At 40.5% G+C, this 16,130-nt stretch overlaps 3 protein-coding genes across 5 annotated transcripts; 2 read left to right on the top strand and 1 right to left on the bottom strand.

Moving 5' to 3' along the window:
- Positions 1–201: 201 nt before the first annotated feature.
- On the top strand, positions 202–2,124 carry LOC139208205 (granzyme B-like). The gene is made up of 5 exons (XM_070837809.1): positions 202–309; positions 581–728; positions 1,034–1,172; positions 1,520–1,780; positions 1,957–2,124. Exons 1-5 carry the CDS (start codon positions 258–260, stop codon positions 2,122–2,124), a joined length of 768 nt encoding a protein of 255 aa, XP_070693910.1. The 5' UTR covers positions 202–257.
- On the bottom strand, positions 1,864–6,309 carry rabl3 (RAB, member of RAS oncogene family-like 3). The gene is made up of 8 exons (XM_070837810.1): positions 6,245–6,309; positions 5,442–5,533; positions 4,725–4,854; positions 4,525–4,639; positions 4,265–4,415; positions 3,462–3,533; positions 2,914–2,952; positions 1,864–2,737 (listed from the first exon to the last, which is right to left on the bottom strand). Exons 1-8 carry the CDS (start codon positions 6,288–6,290, stop codon positions 2,681–2,683), a joined length of 702 nt encoding a protein of 233 aa, XP_070693911.1. The 5' UTR covers positions 6,291–6,309; the 3' UTR covers positions 1,864–2,680.
- Positions 6,310–6,501: 192 nt separating this feature from the next.
- gtf2e1 (general transcription factor IIE, polypeptide 1, alpha) lies at positions 6,502–15,895 on the top strand. 3 transcript variants are annotated; one of them, XM_070837986.1, is made up of 6 exons: positions 6,502–6,683; positions 7,332–7,624; positions 8,667–8,824; positions 12,970–13,165; positions 13,459–13,694; positions 14,645–15,895. In XM_070837986.1, the coding sequence occupies exons 2-6, from the start codon at positions 7,335–7,337 to the stop codon at positions 15,103–15,105; spliced, it is 1,341 nt and encodes a 446-aa protein (XP_070694087.1). In that variant the 5' UTR covers positions 6,502–6,683; positions 7,332–7,334; the 3' UTR covers positions 15,106–15,895. The 3 variants fall into 3 exon arrangements, with proteins under 3 accessions (XP_070694087.1, XP_070694085.1, XP_070694086.1); XM_070837984.1 differs by having other exon boundaries at positions 7,329–7,624; XM_070837985.1 differs by having other exon boundaries at positions 7,295–7,624.
- Positions 15,896–16,130: the final 235 nt, after the last annotated feature.

Raw genomic sequence — 16,130 nt, 5'->3', positions numbered from 1 at the left:
TTTATCAACAATGTATGTGCTCAGCGTCAAGTGGCGAGTTGACCATTTTATCTAGTTTTACAAAAAACAAGAAAAAAGAAATCTCACTCATGCTGCAGTCAAAAAAAAAAAAAGGAGAAAAAAAGTGTGATCATGCCTCTCCTGTGCAATAATCATTTTGATACCTGCCCACAATGTTTCCGTTGTGAGAGCTACAAAAGATGATAGGGAGAGCACTGACAGCAACACTGCTCAGTTTTTACTTATACACAACAAACATGATCCACGCATGCTGCGTTGTATTTCTCTTTCAGCTGCTCCCCATCACCGGTAAGATGATATACTGATGAGATTTCTTTGAAAATGATAGAAAATACTATAAATAGTCTTTTTTTTTTAATCACTTTTTAACGATCATAGCTTTTTGAGCAGCATGTCTACAGATTAAGTTGGAATAAAGTACCTCACTTTGCTTTTTCTATATATATGAATATATGATAATCATATATTTATACTCATATGAACAATGATACTAACTTGGCTGTTGAGGATTTTGTATTTTGTAATTTGTGCATCAATGTACCTTCTGTCCTTCTGTAAGGGGCTTCTGAGAGTGGCATAGTGGGTGGTAAGGTTGCAAAGCCTCATTCCAGACCCTACATGGCATCGCTCCAGTTTGGTGGATACCATTCATGTGGCGGGGTTCTTATTCGACAGGACTTCGTTGTCACAGCAGCACACTGCAAATAGTGAGTTTGTTACGCTTCAATGTAGAACCATAGAGCAACAAGAAAACCTGGTTTTGATATCACAATCAATTAACAAGTTCATTGGTATGAATTATTTGCTTTTTATTACATATAATTATTATTATTCTTTTATTCCCATATCGGGGGGTCTTCATGACTGGAACTTTTTATATTGTGATATATATTTTAAAGTCAGTGTAGTTATGTTAGACTCTATCATCAATGTTTTCAGTCCATTTCAAAGTGCTAAATATAATTAAGTATAAACTAAATGTCTTTACAGTATTTGTTCCTTTGTTTGTCAGCCCTCAGCCCATGACGGTGGTACTTGGGGCACATGACATACGCAAGAAAGAGAAAAGTCAGCAATGGATCCAAGTGGCTGAGTACTTTCCACATCCGAAATACACCGGGCAATTTGATTATGACATTATGTTACTTCAGGTAAACTAAAACTATGTTCAAGTTCATATCAAAACTTAGGTATTTAAAAAGCTTTAAATTATTCTTTTTATATATTTTGTACAATTTAGTTATCACCATCATCTTGGTTTCATTTTCTCACCAAGCCTTATGCAGACTTAAAGCTGCACAAGGTGATTTCACACATTTGCACATTTGAGGCAGGTCAGGATGTGGGTCTAGAGGGCTTTACTTAAAAACACAATGCTGCTTAAAGAGCACACAAACACACATTGAAATGTGACGGGGGGGGGATAATAAATTGCATAATAGCAAATGAAGCATGTGGTAAATGCTGACTTCCAGTTCTGCTCTGTTCTCTTTTACAGTTAAAACAAAATGCCACACTGAATGGGTATGTGAAGGCCATTGGACTACCTAAGAAAGATGGCAAAATCCCAGCCAACACTACCTGCGCTGTTGCTGGCTGGGGCAAAACTGGAGCCGAGATGCCTTCCTCAAATGTACTGAGGGAGACCATGGTGACGATGCAATTCGGCTTTGAATGCAAAAATATCTGGAAGAATTACTTTCAGACTGATCACATGGTGTGCACCAAATTTGACAGAAAGAAGGGAGGGGTTTGTGAGGTAATCACACAGTATTTGAAACAGATCTTTACCAAATCAAACCATTATATATATAACAAAAGACATAAATAATGCTCTAAGCATGAAGAAAAATGTTTTCCTTTATTTATGAAAAACAAGTATAACCTTTTTCTTACAGACTACTCCATCAAGTCTTTCTGTTGCCTTTTTTCTAGGGTGACTCCGGTGGACCACTTGTCTGCAACAGCAAGCTTCAGGGTATCACAGCTTTCACCTTAAAAGGTGATTGTAATAATCCCAAGTATCCAAATGTCTTCACTAAAGTCCCCTTCTTTCTCCCCTGGATTAAGAAAGTGATGCAGGGGTCGGGGAATGTTGAATGAGCCACTATTCAGAGGCCAAGAGTGCTGCCCTTTCTCTGCTTTCTTATTACATACCATGACTTAGTAAAGAGAACATGTAGAGATTTAATTAACTTAGTCTTGAAAAACTATTCATGAAACTGGCATTTGTGAATGCAGAAAAAAAATCACAACTGATTGTAAACTGAAAGTGTAAAGTGGAATAAAAACTTAACACAAAATCTCACTATACATTTACAGCATATGTCCTTTCACATCAGCTTGCTCAAGTAAATCTCTTTTTTTCTTCCTCTCAAATTTCTGAAATGTGCTTAACTACATTACACAAATTCACTGACCATATACTGACCCTACATGTTTATCTTTACTATTGTTGAATTCTGTTTTGTGCCATAAGCTTAAGTCTTTATATAATAGCATTGACAAAGGTGTTCAGAGGAATTTGAATAAATAACAAATGCAAAGTTGTGGGCAATGACGGGGGAGGGGGGCATGACTCGAAACTGTGTGAGTCAGTGTGATAGTTTACTGGTGTGAAAGCCCAAAGGTGTTATGGTCAAACCACAGACCACTGATGTCAGTCATAGTGCAAACTTTTGAAGTTGAACCGTTTTCTGTCCGTGAAACCAGGTATCTGCAGAGAAAGTGAAAAAATTGTGCTTTTCTTTAAAGGAACAGTTCACCTTAAAAATGAATCTTAGTCCGCTGAATTCTGAATTCTGATCTTCAGGTGAAAATTTCCTTTTACCAGAACAACGACGCTGTGATCATATTTCTGTTAAATATAAAAACTGGAGATGCAAAACTCACCTGACTTGGATCTCTTGTGAAATATCTCTTCTCTATTACCTGACAAGAGATAAATTGAGATTGAGAGGTTTTTAACTTCATTTTTTGAAGATACCACTTGACTGTCCTTAATAATTCAAAGTCAGGTTACAAATTAGTAAGTATCCTTAAATACAGTATGTCCTAGCTAAATGTTACGTTTTGGTCTTACTTTTCAATATAAAAAAGTAACTAGGTCTTCCCGGCAAAAATCTTAATTTGGGGGTTTTACATTACATTAAATATAATAAAAAGTGCAAAGTTTTCAAAACGTAACACTAATTATTTTGAGCACTGTACAAATACCAAATTATTAAAGATTAAATAAATATATGTCAGCAATGATCAAATATCTAATATATTGGAGGAGGCTAAATAACATTTGTGTATATGGTAAACATGTACCCTGTGGAGATCCACACCACATAGGCATATCTGTATGTGTATGACTAATAATCTCCATACTGCAATTGTTATTAAGACAGTCTCTACAGAACCAGAAAATAACTGGATGTCGTAGGTTTTCTCACCTTGTCAAAGAACCTGCTAAGCTTCACTGCGTTTGATGTGCCTGCAGCAAGGTATCTGGGGTTAGTGCAGTCCTAGGAAAACAAAAGGCTACAGTTTAGCCACAAACATCAAATAAAGCAAATCTCTTATTTCTCAGGTAAAAATCTTACAATTGTTCTGATGGCTTCTGTTTTTGTTTGCAGAAGAAAATACATAATCCTGGTAAAAAAAAAACAAACTTGGTGTGTATTGCTGTCTCCCCTGGTGTCTTCTTTGACACCATCACTAGGTGTCACCAGCGCTTCAGATTTCCAAATGATACATATAAGGGCTACAGTGTGACTACAGGTGTCTTTGGGTTTCATTTTTACGACCGATTATAACACAGAGGTTTGATTCTACTGGTGGGAGAGCAATCCAAGACAAAACTACCACGTGTATGTCACAAATAGGAAACCTTTAAAATGCTACAGCATGTAAGACTACTGGAGCACCATCTGTTCTGTTGATAAACCGATGAGATATGCTTTTCTTTTTTTGTGACAGTCCAATTTTGCACTTGATAAAGCATCATCTCAAGTGTCTTATTACAAAATCCATACAGATCTAAATAAGCACTTAATAGGAGGATGGGTTTTATCACAGTTCCAGTGCTTTTAAAAACAAGTTCTTCATTATTATCACAACTACAACAGTAGTCAATTCCCTACATACAGATGTAATATTTACATTTACTTTCCATTCCTCCAATCCACAATTGTCCTGTGTGGAAAGCCACCCCTGATCTTTGAGACAGCTTGTAGGAATGAAAAAGTTGACTTACGAGATTGATCTCCTCTGCATTGAAGTCTTCCGACAGGAAGGCCGTCCGAGTGAGAACTTCATTGCGTTTGTTCTCTGGGATCTGGTCAAACTTTGTGCCAATCAGCAGCAAAGGCACTGGATTCTCAGCAAACTGCTCTCTATCATAGTCACTGCAGGGACAGAAGAATTACTCCCTTTAACTCCCGGGCATCCGACATTTTCAGTCCTTTATTTTTGACAACTGTGTCAGTGTGTCTAAATTTTCCACCCTCTACTCACCCATTTGAAACGATAACTCCTGTTGGAGATGAATCCTTGTTTAAAGCTTCTAGTGACCACCGGTAGAGATTCTGAGAGGATTTCTTATTTGTTAAATCGTGTACCAACATGATACCTGACAAAAAGATATGGCATAACTCAATTACAGCAACCTTAATAGTTTCATATTTCTTTAAATAATCACATAAAATGATCTTTACCGTTAACTGAATTGTAGAAGACAGCTCTGGTGCTTTTGACACTGCTGGCACTGCCAACAGATCCTCCGACATCCCAGAGTTCAATGTAGTAGGTTTTCTCCTCCGGGGTTCCCTCCTTATAGTCTTGGACCTGTCGTTCAACAGTTATTTTGACCTTTCCATTATTTTTATTCTTTACGTATCTGTAACATGTGTGTGCTGTACTCATTTCTATCTAACATGAAGGTGTTGAATCATCAGTGGTGGAAAGTAACAGAGCACCTTAAGTCGAACTGTACAGTTATGAGGTACTTATACATTACTTGAGTATTACGATAATCTGAAACACTATACATCAGCTCCACTACATTTCAAAGGCAAATGTTCCAGTTAACATTGAGATTTGGATTAATAATACAAAATATTAACACCTAACAGATTATGATGCACATTATAGGATAAGACTTTATTGATTCTGGGGGAAATTCACAAGCAACCCAACACTACGTAAAATAATTGCAATTGGTCCCGTATTTTCTTTATTAATTTTCACTGTGGTATTGTTACTTTGAGTTGAAAATTAATATTCAGAATATAATTTCCAGTCAGTGTAGTAAGGTAGATTTTGTTATTTAAAAGGTTGCTGTATGATATTGTTCTGAGGCTAATTTAAAATGTCAGCAAAAACGTTTTAGACCATAAAAATTTTGTGAATTAAGAAGTGTTCAATCTGCTTACCCGTACATCCACAGAGCAACCAACAGTCCATGATGGATTACCCAATACCTGATTCTGGCATAGCAGGTGGACCAAGGAAGACTTGCCCACCCCTGCAAAAGACAAGAAATGTAGGTGCATTACTGACAATTCTGATGTGATTAACAGAAACTCGTGCAGTGACTCCAGGCCACAGGAGCACACATTCTGTCCAGTAGATCATAATATGTGACTGTAAGTCACTTTCTGACTTGAAGTGATGCTATACGGTACCATTCCTGACTGCAGAACTAAGGAGACGTGATCCACTTTTATACGATAGCAAGCCTCCATTGAAAAAACACAGCAGTGTAACATATTCTTCATTTCGACCAAAGCATACACCTTATAGAAGATTAGCAAATATCTTCAGCGAGCAGCTGGCTGTCACTCTTTAATTCGGCAAACATGTTTCTATATAACTTCAACTTTTGATGTTGATTCGTCTCATATTAAGCAACCTACTTACACGCAAATGCATGAATTGATGATCAATGCCCAGTCTGAAAACATTATAATAGGTGGAATTATTGCTTTTAAACTATGTATGTACTATGTGCCACCTTTAGCCCGAATTTACCTCTACACACGAAAAGTACATTGCGTCAGGCAGGCAGGCTTACAGAGTCATTGCAACAGACTTTCAGCAAGAGTTTTAAGTCGCTTAATCACAGACTAAAGCAGAGCAACAAGAAAATGTTTACTGGAAATAAAACAAATGGCTTTGAAAACAAACAGGTGTATTCACGTAAGAGCCTGAATTGCGAAAACAATACTTAACTTACCGGAATCTCCTAAAACTAACACTTTTACCCTGTCAAGAGAAGCCATCTTTTGGTTGACTACGGCGTCCCGGAAGAAAACAGTGGAAACCCCGCCTGCAAATATGGCTGGACTGCTGTGATTGGTCAGACGTGAAGCAAAGCTATTGGTTAAGATATTTATCAATCAACTTTCCTTTCTTTCTATTGGCTGTTGAGAGCAAATTTTGTGGCTCGTCCACTGGCATTAAAGAAAACCTTTGTTGGGTTAGGTTGTCTTCCTAACTGAAGGCATGATGTGTGCTAGCTAACCTAGCAATTAAAAGATTCAGAAGTTGTTGTCTAGTGACTTTTAGCTGTGTTTGTTTGAGGCAAAATCAGCGTGTATACTCTGAAATGACTTAAGGAAGTGACGACTTTGGAGAATTGGCGGAACATAACGTGAAAGAGTATCACTTAACCGGTAAGGTTGGCGTTAACTGGCTAACGGTTTTCTGTCGACTGTCCTCATGTTGACTGTAACATTAAGTTGAGTTAACATAAGATAACGGCTTAACACTACCGGTAAAGTCACCATTACGGCACTAGCTAATTGTATTATATTTACTAGTAGTTACAGCCAATTGGCTGCACTAGTCTCCGTAGTGTCGTTATGTCTTTGTTTGCGTTAGCTAACGCTGAGCTAAGTTAAGTTGCCCCTATCCAACAGCCAGGTTAGCTGTCAGTGTAGTCAGGTAACCACCACTTCATATAACGCTGTGTTGGCTCTAAACCACTGGATATATGTTGATCTAACAGTTTGTGTCCATTTGAGCACTGAGCAGAAGTAAGTTAGCAAGTAAGTTTCAGCAAAGCCTCTTAAGTGAGATCATCAAGTAAAGCTAAAGAGGAAGGGACGTTATTAGAAAAAAAAATCCTAATTTTTCCCTTTAACTTTGCCTCAATATTTTCATGCTGCTCAATATATGCTTAAATTGCTTTATTTAAACTGATCTTCACATGTTGACCCCTGTATCTCCCTCCCATGATTTGACAGATTAAGGTCACATATCTGCTCCCTGTCTGCTGTCTCAGATCTTTACACCAGAGGTCTCGTCTCTCTCCACAGCAGAAGATGATAGAGCCGGAGCTACTGACCGAGGTCCCTGCGTCGCTTAAGCGTCTAGCCAAGCAGATTGTAAGGGGTTTCTATGGAGTGGAACATGCCTTGGCCCTCGATGTGCTGATCCGCAACCCATGTGTACGTGAGGAGGACATGCTGGAGCTGCTCAAGTTTGACCGTAAACAGCTGCGCTCAGTACTCAACACCCTGAAGTCAGACAAGTTTGTCAAGTGTCGCATGAGAGTGGAGACTGCTCCTGATGGCAAGACAACAAGGCACAACTACTACTTCATCAACTACAGGTGTGTATTATCTTTATCTGCGTTTGGTTGTGTGTGTGCTTGTCTGTCTGTCTGTCTATAGCTAGTCTTGCATATTATTTGACCGATCAGCCTAATATATATATATATATTTTTGTACATTTATGCCTGCATACAGAAAAACCAGAACATCATATTTTTGGGAAACCTATTTTAGTGACTGTTTTAGACTATTTTAATGACTGCTGACTCCTCTTAACCGGCTAGTAGGTGGCGTAAGTTATCAACAACTGTTGTAAGTTTGAAATTGCATAGTAAAAGGCATTTTTCATCTAGGCGAAAAAACAGGCCACACCTAATTTTAGTTTGGCCTTCATGACATCCACATGTAAGTTTGGTCTCATTTTGAACTGGAGCATTTGCAAATTAAATCCATATTCAATATGCTATGATCTACTAAAATGACACAGGGTACAACATGAATAAATCCCTGTTCCCTGTTCTCTTATCTTCACCACCATCTTGACTATAAATCAGTTTGGGTTAACAACTATTGTGTCGCAGTCTGTTCCCCTGTCTGGCATAGCAGAGATCATCTGGCGGAGGTCTGCACTCTACTGAGTGCCCTTTAGTTTTGGGTTTTCACTTTGCATTTGACAGCACAGACACAGTAACACACAATAACCTCTCATTATTGTAGGTAGAGTTTTGATTTAGAGTTGGGGGTGGGTGACTCGAGGTAGGTTGCCAAGTTTTTTTTGGCATTGTTAATGTCTCACATCAGCAATGTTTGGATTATAAGTCCACATCACTTTCAGAAAAAATATGTCTGATTGACATCCGCAACTGCTTTAAGTACTAAACCACTACACTTTAAATAGCATATAAGTGATAGTTGTGGGATCTATGCAATATTGAACTATTGAATGTATTCAGATTAATTGGGCCTGTACACGCTGCATTCAGAAACACAATTTATATGTAGTCAGAATCATATATGTATACGTTATATTTATCAAAAACGACTCCTTCTGCCACACCAGTGTATTGCATATTATAAAGCTTTACCTTTTGGATTTTTTAGGGTTCTTGTCAACGTGGTCAAGTATAAATTGGATCACATGCGACGGCGCATTGAGACAGATGAGCGAGACTCCACCAATCGTGCCTCCTTCCGGTGCCCCTGCTGTTTCTCTACATTCACTGACCTTGAGGCCAATCAGCTGTTTGACCCCATGTCAGGTAAAGACTGAGGAGAAAACTAATTTGTGTACAGTCATGTAGGGCATTGGTAGTGCTGAACCACAACATGATTAAATGTGGGAAAGTATTCTGGCATTTTTGGGTACATTTTTGTTTACTTTTTACAGTATGGTATTATGATTGGATGCAGCTTTGCTACATATTTGCATCTACCTAAATGCAAATATCCATCAATCCATTCATTATCTTCAACTTATCCGGGGACGGGTCGTGGTGGCAACATGTCAAGCGGGGCACTCAAGATGTCTTTCTACCAAGCAACACTTTCCAGCTCCTCCTGGGGGACCCAAACGCATTCCCAGGCCAGATGAGATATATAATCCTTTTAGTGAGTTCTGGGTCTGCCCCAGGGTCTCCTCCCTGTGGGAAGTGCCTGGTAAACCTCCAAAGGGAGGCGCCCAGGAGGCATCCTTACTAGATGCCCGATGCCCACCTCAACTGGCTCCTTTCAATGGCTGTTCAATTGGCTGTTCGAGTTCCTCACCCTATCTCTAAGGCTGAGCACCCTAAGGAGGAAACTCATTTCGGCTGCTTGTATCGGCGATCTCATTCTTTCGGTCATTACCCAGAGCTCATAACGGTAGGTGAGGGTTGGAACGTAGATCAACTGGTGAATTGAGAGCTTCACCTTCCGGCTCAGCTCCGGAGGATGAAGCTCTCAATTAAATGCAAATAACCTTCACAGAGGAGAAAAAAATCAAGTTTCTCTTTACAGCAACACCTTGATCTGTAAAGGTGCAAGGTTATTATTTTTACTTCATAATAACGCTGTACAATTTCAGTGCTTCCTGTGACTGGCTGGAAAAGACAGTGACAGCTCTCTTACAAGGGAGACAAACAAGTGATTGCACTACTGTTAAGCAGTGGTCAGTTGTAGGAAGAATGATAAATGAGACATGAGTCAAAGACCATGGAAATGTGGTATCAAGAACTGTTGAGTATAAGAGCACTAGCCTCACCTGCACAAGATGAAGTACATGATACCTGAGTTTAGTAAAAATCAAAGGAGAAGGTGCTCGAGATCAAATATATTTTGTGTTTCTCATGGTGAAGCCATATGCAGGTTGTGGTTTCTTGCAACCATCTAATATAATAGATCTGTGGGAGATTAGGGAGGTGCCAATTTATGTCAACAAGAAGGGAGAAAAAAAAAAAAGTAATCCATCCCATATCTTTGCCAGCGTGGACCCAAATGTGCTTGTGTGGTTTTGGATGCATCTACATTTCTTAGATTTTCTGTTGTTTTAGGTACAGTAAAGTGCTTCCATATAATCTAGGCTGAAAATTGTCATTAAATGTATTTGAAGTGACTTGCCACCACCACAAAAGGCCTGAAGTAATTTCCTCTAAAAGCTGATTCTCTGTTTCTCGCCTGGCCTCAATATGGGCTGGCAGCTGTCCGAAGCCTTGCTTCTAAATGAGCATCACATCACTTATTTATCAGTAGCCATTATCCAATTTGTTGTGTTGTGCATCTGTTTGACATGTGAGTGACGGAAGCAACCACCAGGCTTTAATCCTCTTAAGCAGAATATGGGTGCATATGTGCAGAAATTAAAAGGAAAGTCAAGTGATTCACACTTGGTTTTAAAATCAGGAGTTGATTGACATAACAAAGGCATGACCAACCCTCTTGAGTCACCAGTGCTTACTCAGATGAGGAGGAACCAGTTAGGCCCACTGAAATCTGCAATCTGCCATTTAATCATTAACTTAAGCAGGTTGATACAAACAGCACTCATATTGTCATAGACATAATGTTAGATACACTCTTAAAGGACTCGGAGAAGTAAGCTGCAAATGGCAAGCCACACTCTTACCCATACTAAGTAAGGGGTAGTGTACAACAGGCTATCATAACCCTGTGGGGGTTCATTTCTTTAATGGACGCCGCTCGCTGTTAGTTTCCCACTTATTTTATGGTATTAAAGAAATGTATTTTAAAAAATCCAGCCCTGCTATACAGAAATAACAGACCGTAGAATGCATTAATTGGCCAGAGTCCGAATAGAATATTTCACAAAGCCACGTAATAAAACCATTTAGCAAGTTGTGAGGAGGTTGCAGTCCTCCGAACAGAAGCTGAACATGAATCCAGTTTCCTCCTGATTCAAATAGCACATTGCCTGTATACAAATGCTGAGAGCTGGTTCTGATGAGGCGTCGGCTGCCAGTCCGAAAGTACATTGCTGGTCAGCCACTGTCGTTTCCAGGAAACGCAGCTTGTGCTAATTAAGCCTTTAGAATAAGATCTGAATATGATGAATATGATGGTCAGGCCAGTCAAAGGCAGACTAGTGGTGGGACCTGTATTTACCAGCTGAAAGGTGAAAAATGAAACCACTGGAGGTCAGCAAAGACAAGCTTTTCAGGCACTGTACAGTTACTCTTTAAATGTACTTCTAAAGTTTTCACTGCGCAAATGGTTGATTTGATTGGATGGGGGTCTGAAAACTATTGTTCTTGCTTACTACAATCATATTGAATATATTGAATTGAACTATACTGATTATTTATTTATTTATTTTTTTTTTTTCCTTCATTTGCTGGAAGGCTGAGTTACAGCAGAATCTGAAATAAATGTGATACTGTTGAAATACTGTAAAGTAATTCCCCTTAAACTTTAAGCCACATAAAAGCAACAAATGTGTTACACTAAAACCGGTGATAACATACAGTAATATTCTACAGTCTGTGTCAATGTTTTGTTCTGTTTTAAACAGTGGAAGACGGAGTACTCCACTCTGTCTTCCAGCCTCGTAATATAGAAAACAGCCATCCTCCTAAAATGCCGTCACAATGCCCAGAGGAGTCTCTTCTTACCAATCAATGAGAAAGAAAACCAAAGGTGAAACTACAGCAGGTTTTAAGCTGTGGAGCAGAGCTGCACATTGCCTACAAATTGTATGAATCAAAAGAACAGAGGCTTCCTAGATCCTCAGACTACATTGGATAAATCTGTTTGATAGCTAGTGCACACTCTCAGCTTCCTGGCACTGTTTTGGAACCAGCAGCGTCTTCCAGGTGACGCATTTATAATCATCTTGCCAATTCCTTTGCACTTGTCTCCTGTTCCAGCATACATCAACTCGTATCAAATCTTGCTGTGGAGGCAGTAACCCTCCACCCTGACAGAGGCAGATAAAAAGAATACCTGGAGCTCACGTAATGGTCGCCTGATGGACTAGTCGCATCTTCAGGGCCAGCAACACTCGGTTTGACCTCACAGAGATGGGAAATGACATTACTGGTCTTCCAGCCCATTCTGACTCTCAAAGTGCAGCCAAAATCCCTCCAGCTCTGAATTTTCACACTTTCCTGCACCCTCATCTCTTTGTAGGACTTTACTCATTCCACCTGACATGCAGGTCCACCCAGCTTTTGGCTAGAAAATAGATGTTTTTTAGTTGTTCATAACTGATTACTTTCCTTTACCATTTTTTTCTGTGATCAGTTGGTGCTCTCAAATTATGTTTCAGAACCTCAGACAGAATGCAAATCCCAGCATATCTAAGGTGGCTGATGGCTTTGCTAGATGTGTGTTACTGAGAAAGAAAAGATTGGAAGACTTCTGTCAACTTGATCCACGATGTGTGCTATTGTGGAAGAGCCCCCCCCACATTCGCCCTCTCTCCCACTCACACACACAAACAAACACACAGACACAAGGCAGATATGGGGTCCGTGTAGTGCTGGCTCTTTTCCCATCTTTGAAACTGAAATCAGTCAGAGAAGCAGATGGCTGCGCACGCCCTCCTTTTCTTGGTAAGAAGCAAGGTGTGTGTTCAGTACACACAATGTCCCAAACGCCTGGCATATAAAATGCAGTGTTTATAAAATTATCCCAGAAAAAGAACAAAAATAGAATATTTCTTTTACGCCTGGGACGATGGCTGGCAGTGTCATCAACAAGGCATTGCTGCTAAGCAGTCGTCTAGCAATTGGTTCAGGTCTAGAGTCTACATTTCTCCTTAGTTATTAAAGCTAACTCAGCACCCATTCAGTCTTAGTTCACTGAAATGAAAACAAAAATAGTTCAAAATGGGATTTAAAAATCAAGTATTGCAAGTAGAATCTGTTACCTGAACATCAAAAATTATTATGATTTCCTTCTTAACCCACAGATACATTTCGCTGCACCTTCTGCCAGACGGAGGTAGAAGAGGATGAGTCAGTCTGTCCTGATGCCAGGACACTGGTGGCACGCTTCAATGAGCAGATCGAACCCATCTATGCGTTACTACGTGAGACCGAAGATGTTAACTTGTCTCATGACCTGCTGGAGCCTGAGCCTGCTGAGATTCCTGCCCTCAAACAGAGGTCAGTTTCCACCAAACCGCACTGAAATACACCACTTATTCCCCTGAGTCAGTATCACACCACGCCAGAGCTCACCTCTGTTTTATAACCACAATAATGGCCTCAGTGGTATTGGCTCAACCTGTGTGTTTGTGTTTGTGCCACAAATGGAGTTCTGTTCTTTTTAAGCCACAGTAATGATCCGGCACTTTAGCTTGAATGCATTACAATCTCACTTTGTCATGTTTACACACATTAATTCAACTATTGAGGATCATTTTTTTAAAGGACATTTACCAAATCTTTTCTTCTAGCCGTGAACGTGCTGCAGCATCCGGATTAAGCGCTAGCGGGCAACACCGTGAAGCTTGGTCTAACAAAGGTTCATCCTACGCTGACCTGTACACCCAGAATGTGGTCATCAGCATGGAGGAGCAGGAAGAACAGCAGAAGCAGGCCAGCGAGGGCAAGGCACCTAAGGAGAGGCCCGTGTGGTTGACTCAGAGCACCGTGCAGGGTGCCTACGATGAGCCTGACATCCTTAAGAACCGTAAGTAAGGTTTTCTTGGAAAACACTCAGTTGCTGTTGGATATCTATCTTACCTATCCTGATGGCAAAAGTTTTTGTTTGTAGAAAAATTGGACCCCAAGCACATTTTTGGAGGAGAATTTAAATGGATATGAAGAATTGTATAATTTTGCTTATGTCTACCACCATTTTGGCTACCATAACTACTGCAGTTCTTTTTCTTTGGAGAAAAAAATGAATCCCTTTAGAAATGTTGAATCCAAAGTAATGCCACATTGGTGCAGTCAGTCTTCTGTTTCAAGCTCTCCGTTATATTCACCAGATCTCCCACTCTGAGTTGGAAGACACAACATTAATTCCCCTCTCACTCTAGGATGCTGTTTCCCACTCCTTTTCCTGTTCTCTTTGCGGTCAAATCAGGCTATTACGGGTGAACTCGGGTAATCTCATAGTGGGCCTTCACCAAGCTATCGCATTCTGACATTGTTTCTCCTCCCAAGGGCATGCAGCAATCAGGCCTGGCCAGACTCCCACTGACCCATAATTGCTTAATTGAAATAATCAGTGGCTTGATTAGTGCATGACTGAGCAAGAGTTGCTCATTAATAAAATCCATTCCTGTGGAAAGTGCATGAATGATTCCCTCCAAACATCCTGTCTCTGAGGTGTGTGTCTGCACATCTGTCCATAATGATCTTGTTACCCTTTGGAGCCTGGAAACAGACTTGACATCCGAAGGTGACATGGTTTGAATAAAGCTTTTATCAGATACTGACCTGTAATACGTAATGCTTGACAAGGCTGTCAGATGTGAGCCTACACAGACCTATTGCATTATCACATCTTGACATCTTGTTCCAGACACAGTTTAAAAAAATTTCCCTGCAGTTCCTGAATAAGTTCCAAAAAACAATGATTTCAGAAGTGAATGTATTTCTAATTTTAATGTCTCTGGTGTTTTGTTTCCACAGGTGGCGACGTTGGACCCGGAGCCCAGGACGGATCTGCTGGTCTCGGAATCGGTCAGGCAGATGAAAATGAGGAAGTGATGCGCGCGCTGCTCATCCATGAGAAGAGGGGCGTGGCAGGACCCGGTGGAGGCGGAGGTGGAGCAAGCGCTGCCACCAGGGGGCTGGCCTCCGCTACAGCCAACGCCAGCGACTCCGAGAGCGACACCAGCGAGTCAGAAGACGACTTTCCCTCCGGTCCTCCGCCTGCCGCAGCTGCGCAGCACCGCGTCGACGAGGAGGAGGAAGAGGACGACGATGAGTTTGAGGAGGTGGGGGACGAGCCGATGGTGATGGTGGGAGGCCGGTCGTTCTCATACCGAGAGGTCAGCCAGAGGCCAGAGCTTGTGGAGCAGATGTCTGCACAGGAGAAAGAGGCCTACATTGAAATGGGACAAAACCTGTTCCAGGACATGTATTACTGAACACACACTCACATTTACAGCACGTACAATGAAACAATTTGACGGACTAGCTTTGAGGTTCCAAATGTGTGCTTCTGCTGTCTTACACTGTCAATGGTGACATCCGAGGAAATGTTTGTGGACATAACAAAATGCTGCTCAAGAAGTATTTACTGTCAGCTTCATGGTACATATAAGAACCACCTTTGACAGTGTTTACTAAGAGATCACACCTTTAGTATTCTGTGTTTTTTTTTAACTCTGAGCAGAGGGTAGCTGGCCATCTGCACTCTGTGCTGCTGTTCTTTTGTTTTCGTTTCAACAGGCTGCCCATATCAGTCAGGTTATTTGTCAGTCTCGCGTCTCTCATGCATCTGATGGAACAGATATGCTTCACTTTAATCAATACAGCAGTCTGCACACAAACATATGTTTTACACTTCAAGCCTATTTTCTCCCACGTCGTGTATAACTGCATTGATTGTGTATTGGGATGTGAGCTTTGCCAAATGACACCAGTGCACAGCAGCACTGTGGCTGAACATGAGCAGTGTGACGCTGAAGATGGACTGAAGCTCCTGCTGATGTTGTGCTGCTGACATGCTGATTTTTACTACACTGCCCATGCTGACAAGGTGTTGGGCCTATTATTATTTTCTGTTTTTCTGAAAGAAGATCAGACTGGACTTAAAAGTTCATCGTAGGCAAATGTTGAATACATCAGAAATGAGAAAATATGGGTGAACAATTGTGGTTTACAGTAAAGCATTTGTTATTCTGAACAATCGGTAATAAAAAGATACTGCATTAGGCTACAGCAGTGTGCATGGATGTATATAATGATGTGTGCACACAGCAGAGTGATGAATGAAAGCTTCTTGCACCAACATTTACACTTACAAGCAATTCAGAATGTCGAAGTAGGGGGGCACTGTGACATTTGTCTTCCCAGATAGTGGACAACACCGACTCTAGTGAGGGTGCATTAAAAAAAGCTATGCAGACAGAGTTACCTCTATATGAGACTTTAATGAAAGATGTCAGAA

This window comes from Pempheris klunzingeri, chromosome 10, assembly GCF_042242105.1.
Source record: "Pempheris klunzingeri isolate RE-2024b chromosome 10, fPemKlu1.hap1, whole genome shotgun sequence".
NCBI lineage: Eukaryota > Metazoa > Chordata > Actinopteri > Acropomatiformes > Pempheridae > Pempheris > Pempheris klunzingeri.
The sequence above is the reverse complement of the archived record's forward strand: the minus strand, read 5'-3'. Positions and strand labels throughout refer to the sequence as shown.

What these genes read in the sequence shown, in the direction of transcription:
- gtf2e1 (XM_070837986.1), top strand. Translation starts at nt 7,335, where the DNA reads ATGATAGAGCCGGAGCTACTGACCGAGGTCCCTGCGTCGCTTAAGCGT. An exon ending in TACTACTTCATCAACTACAG is followed by an intron (nt 7,625 to 8,666) that starts GTGTGTATTATC and finishes TGGATTTTTTAG; the next exon opens with GGTTCTTGTCAACGTGGTCA. An exon ending in ATTCCTGCCCTCAAACAGAG is followed by an intron (nt 13,166 to 13,458) that starts GTCAGTTTCCAC and finishes CTTTTCTTCTAG; the next exon opens with CCGTGAACGTGCTGCAGCAT.
- rabl3 (XM_070837810.1), bottom strand. Translation starts at nt 6,290, where the DNA reads ATGGCTTCTCTTGACAGGGTAAAAGTGTTAGTTTTAGGAGATTCCG. An exon ending in GTTGCTCTGTGGATGTACGG is followed by an intron (nt 4,855 to 5,441) that starts GTAAGCAGATTG and finishes GTTGAACGACAG; the next exon opens with GTCCAAGACTATAAGGAGGG. An exon ending in CTTCTACAATTCAGTTAACG is followed by an intron (nt 4,640 to 4,724) that starts GTAAAGATCATT and finishes TCTTTTTGTCAG; the next exon opens with GTATCATGTTGGTACACGAT.
- LOC139208205 (XM_070837809.1), top strand. Translation starts at nt 258, where the DNA reads ATGATCCACGCATGCTGCGTTGTATTTCTCTTTCAGCTGCTCCCCATC. An exon ending in TCAGCTGCTCCCCATCACCG is followed by an intron (nt 310 to 580) that starts GTAAGATGATAT and finishes TCCTTCTGTAAG; the next exon opens with GGGCTTCTGAGAGTGGCATA. An exon ending in AGAAGGGAGGGGTTTGTGAG is followed by an intron (nt 1,781 to 1,956) that starts GTAATCACACAG and finishes CCTTTTTTCTAG; the next exon opens with GGTGACTCCGGTGGACCACT.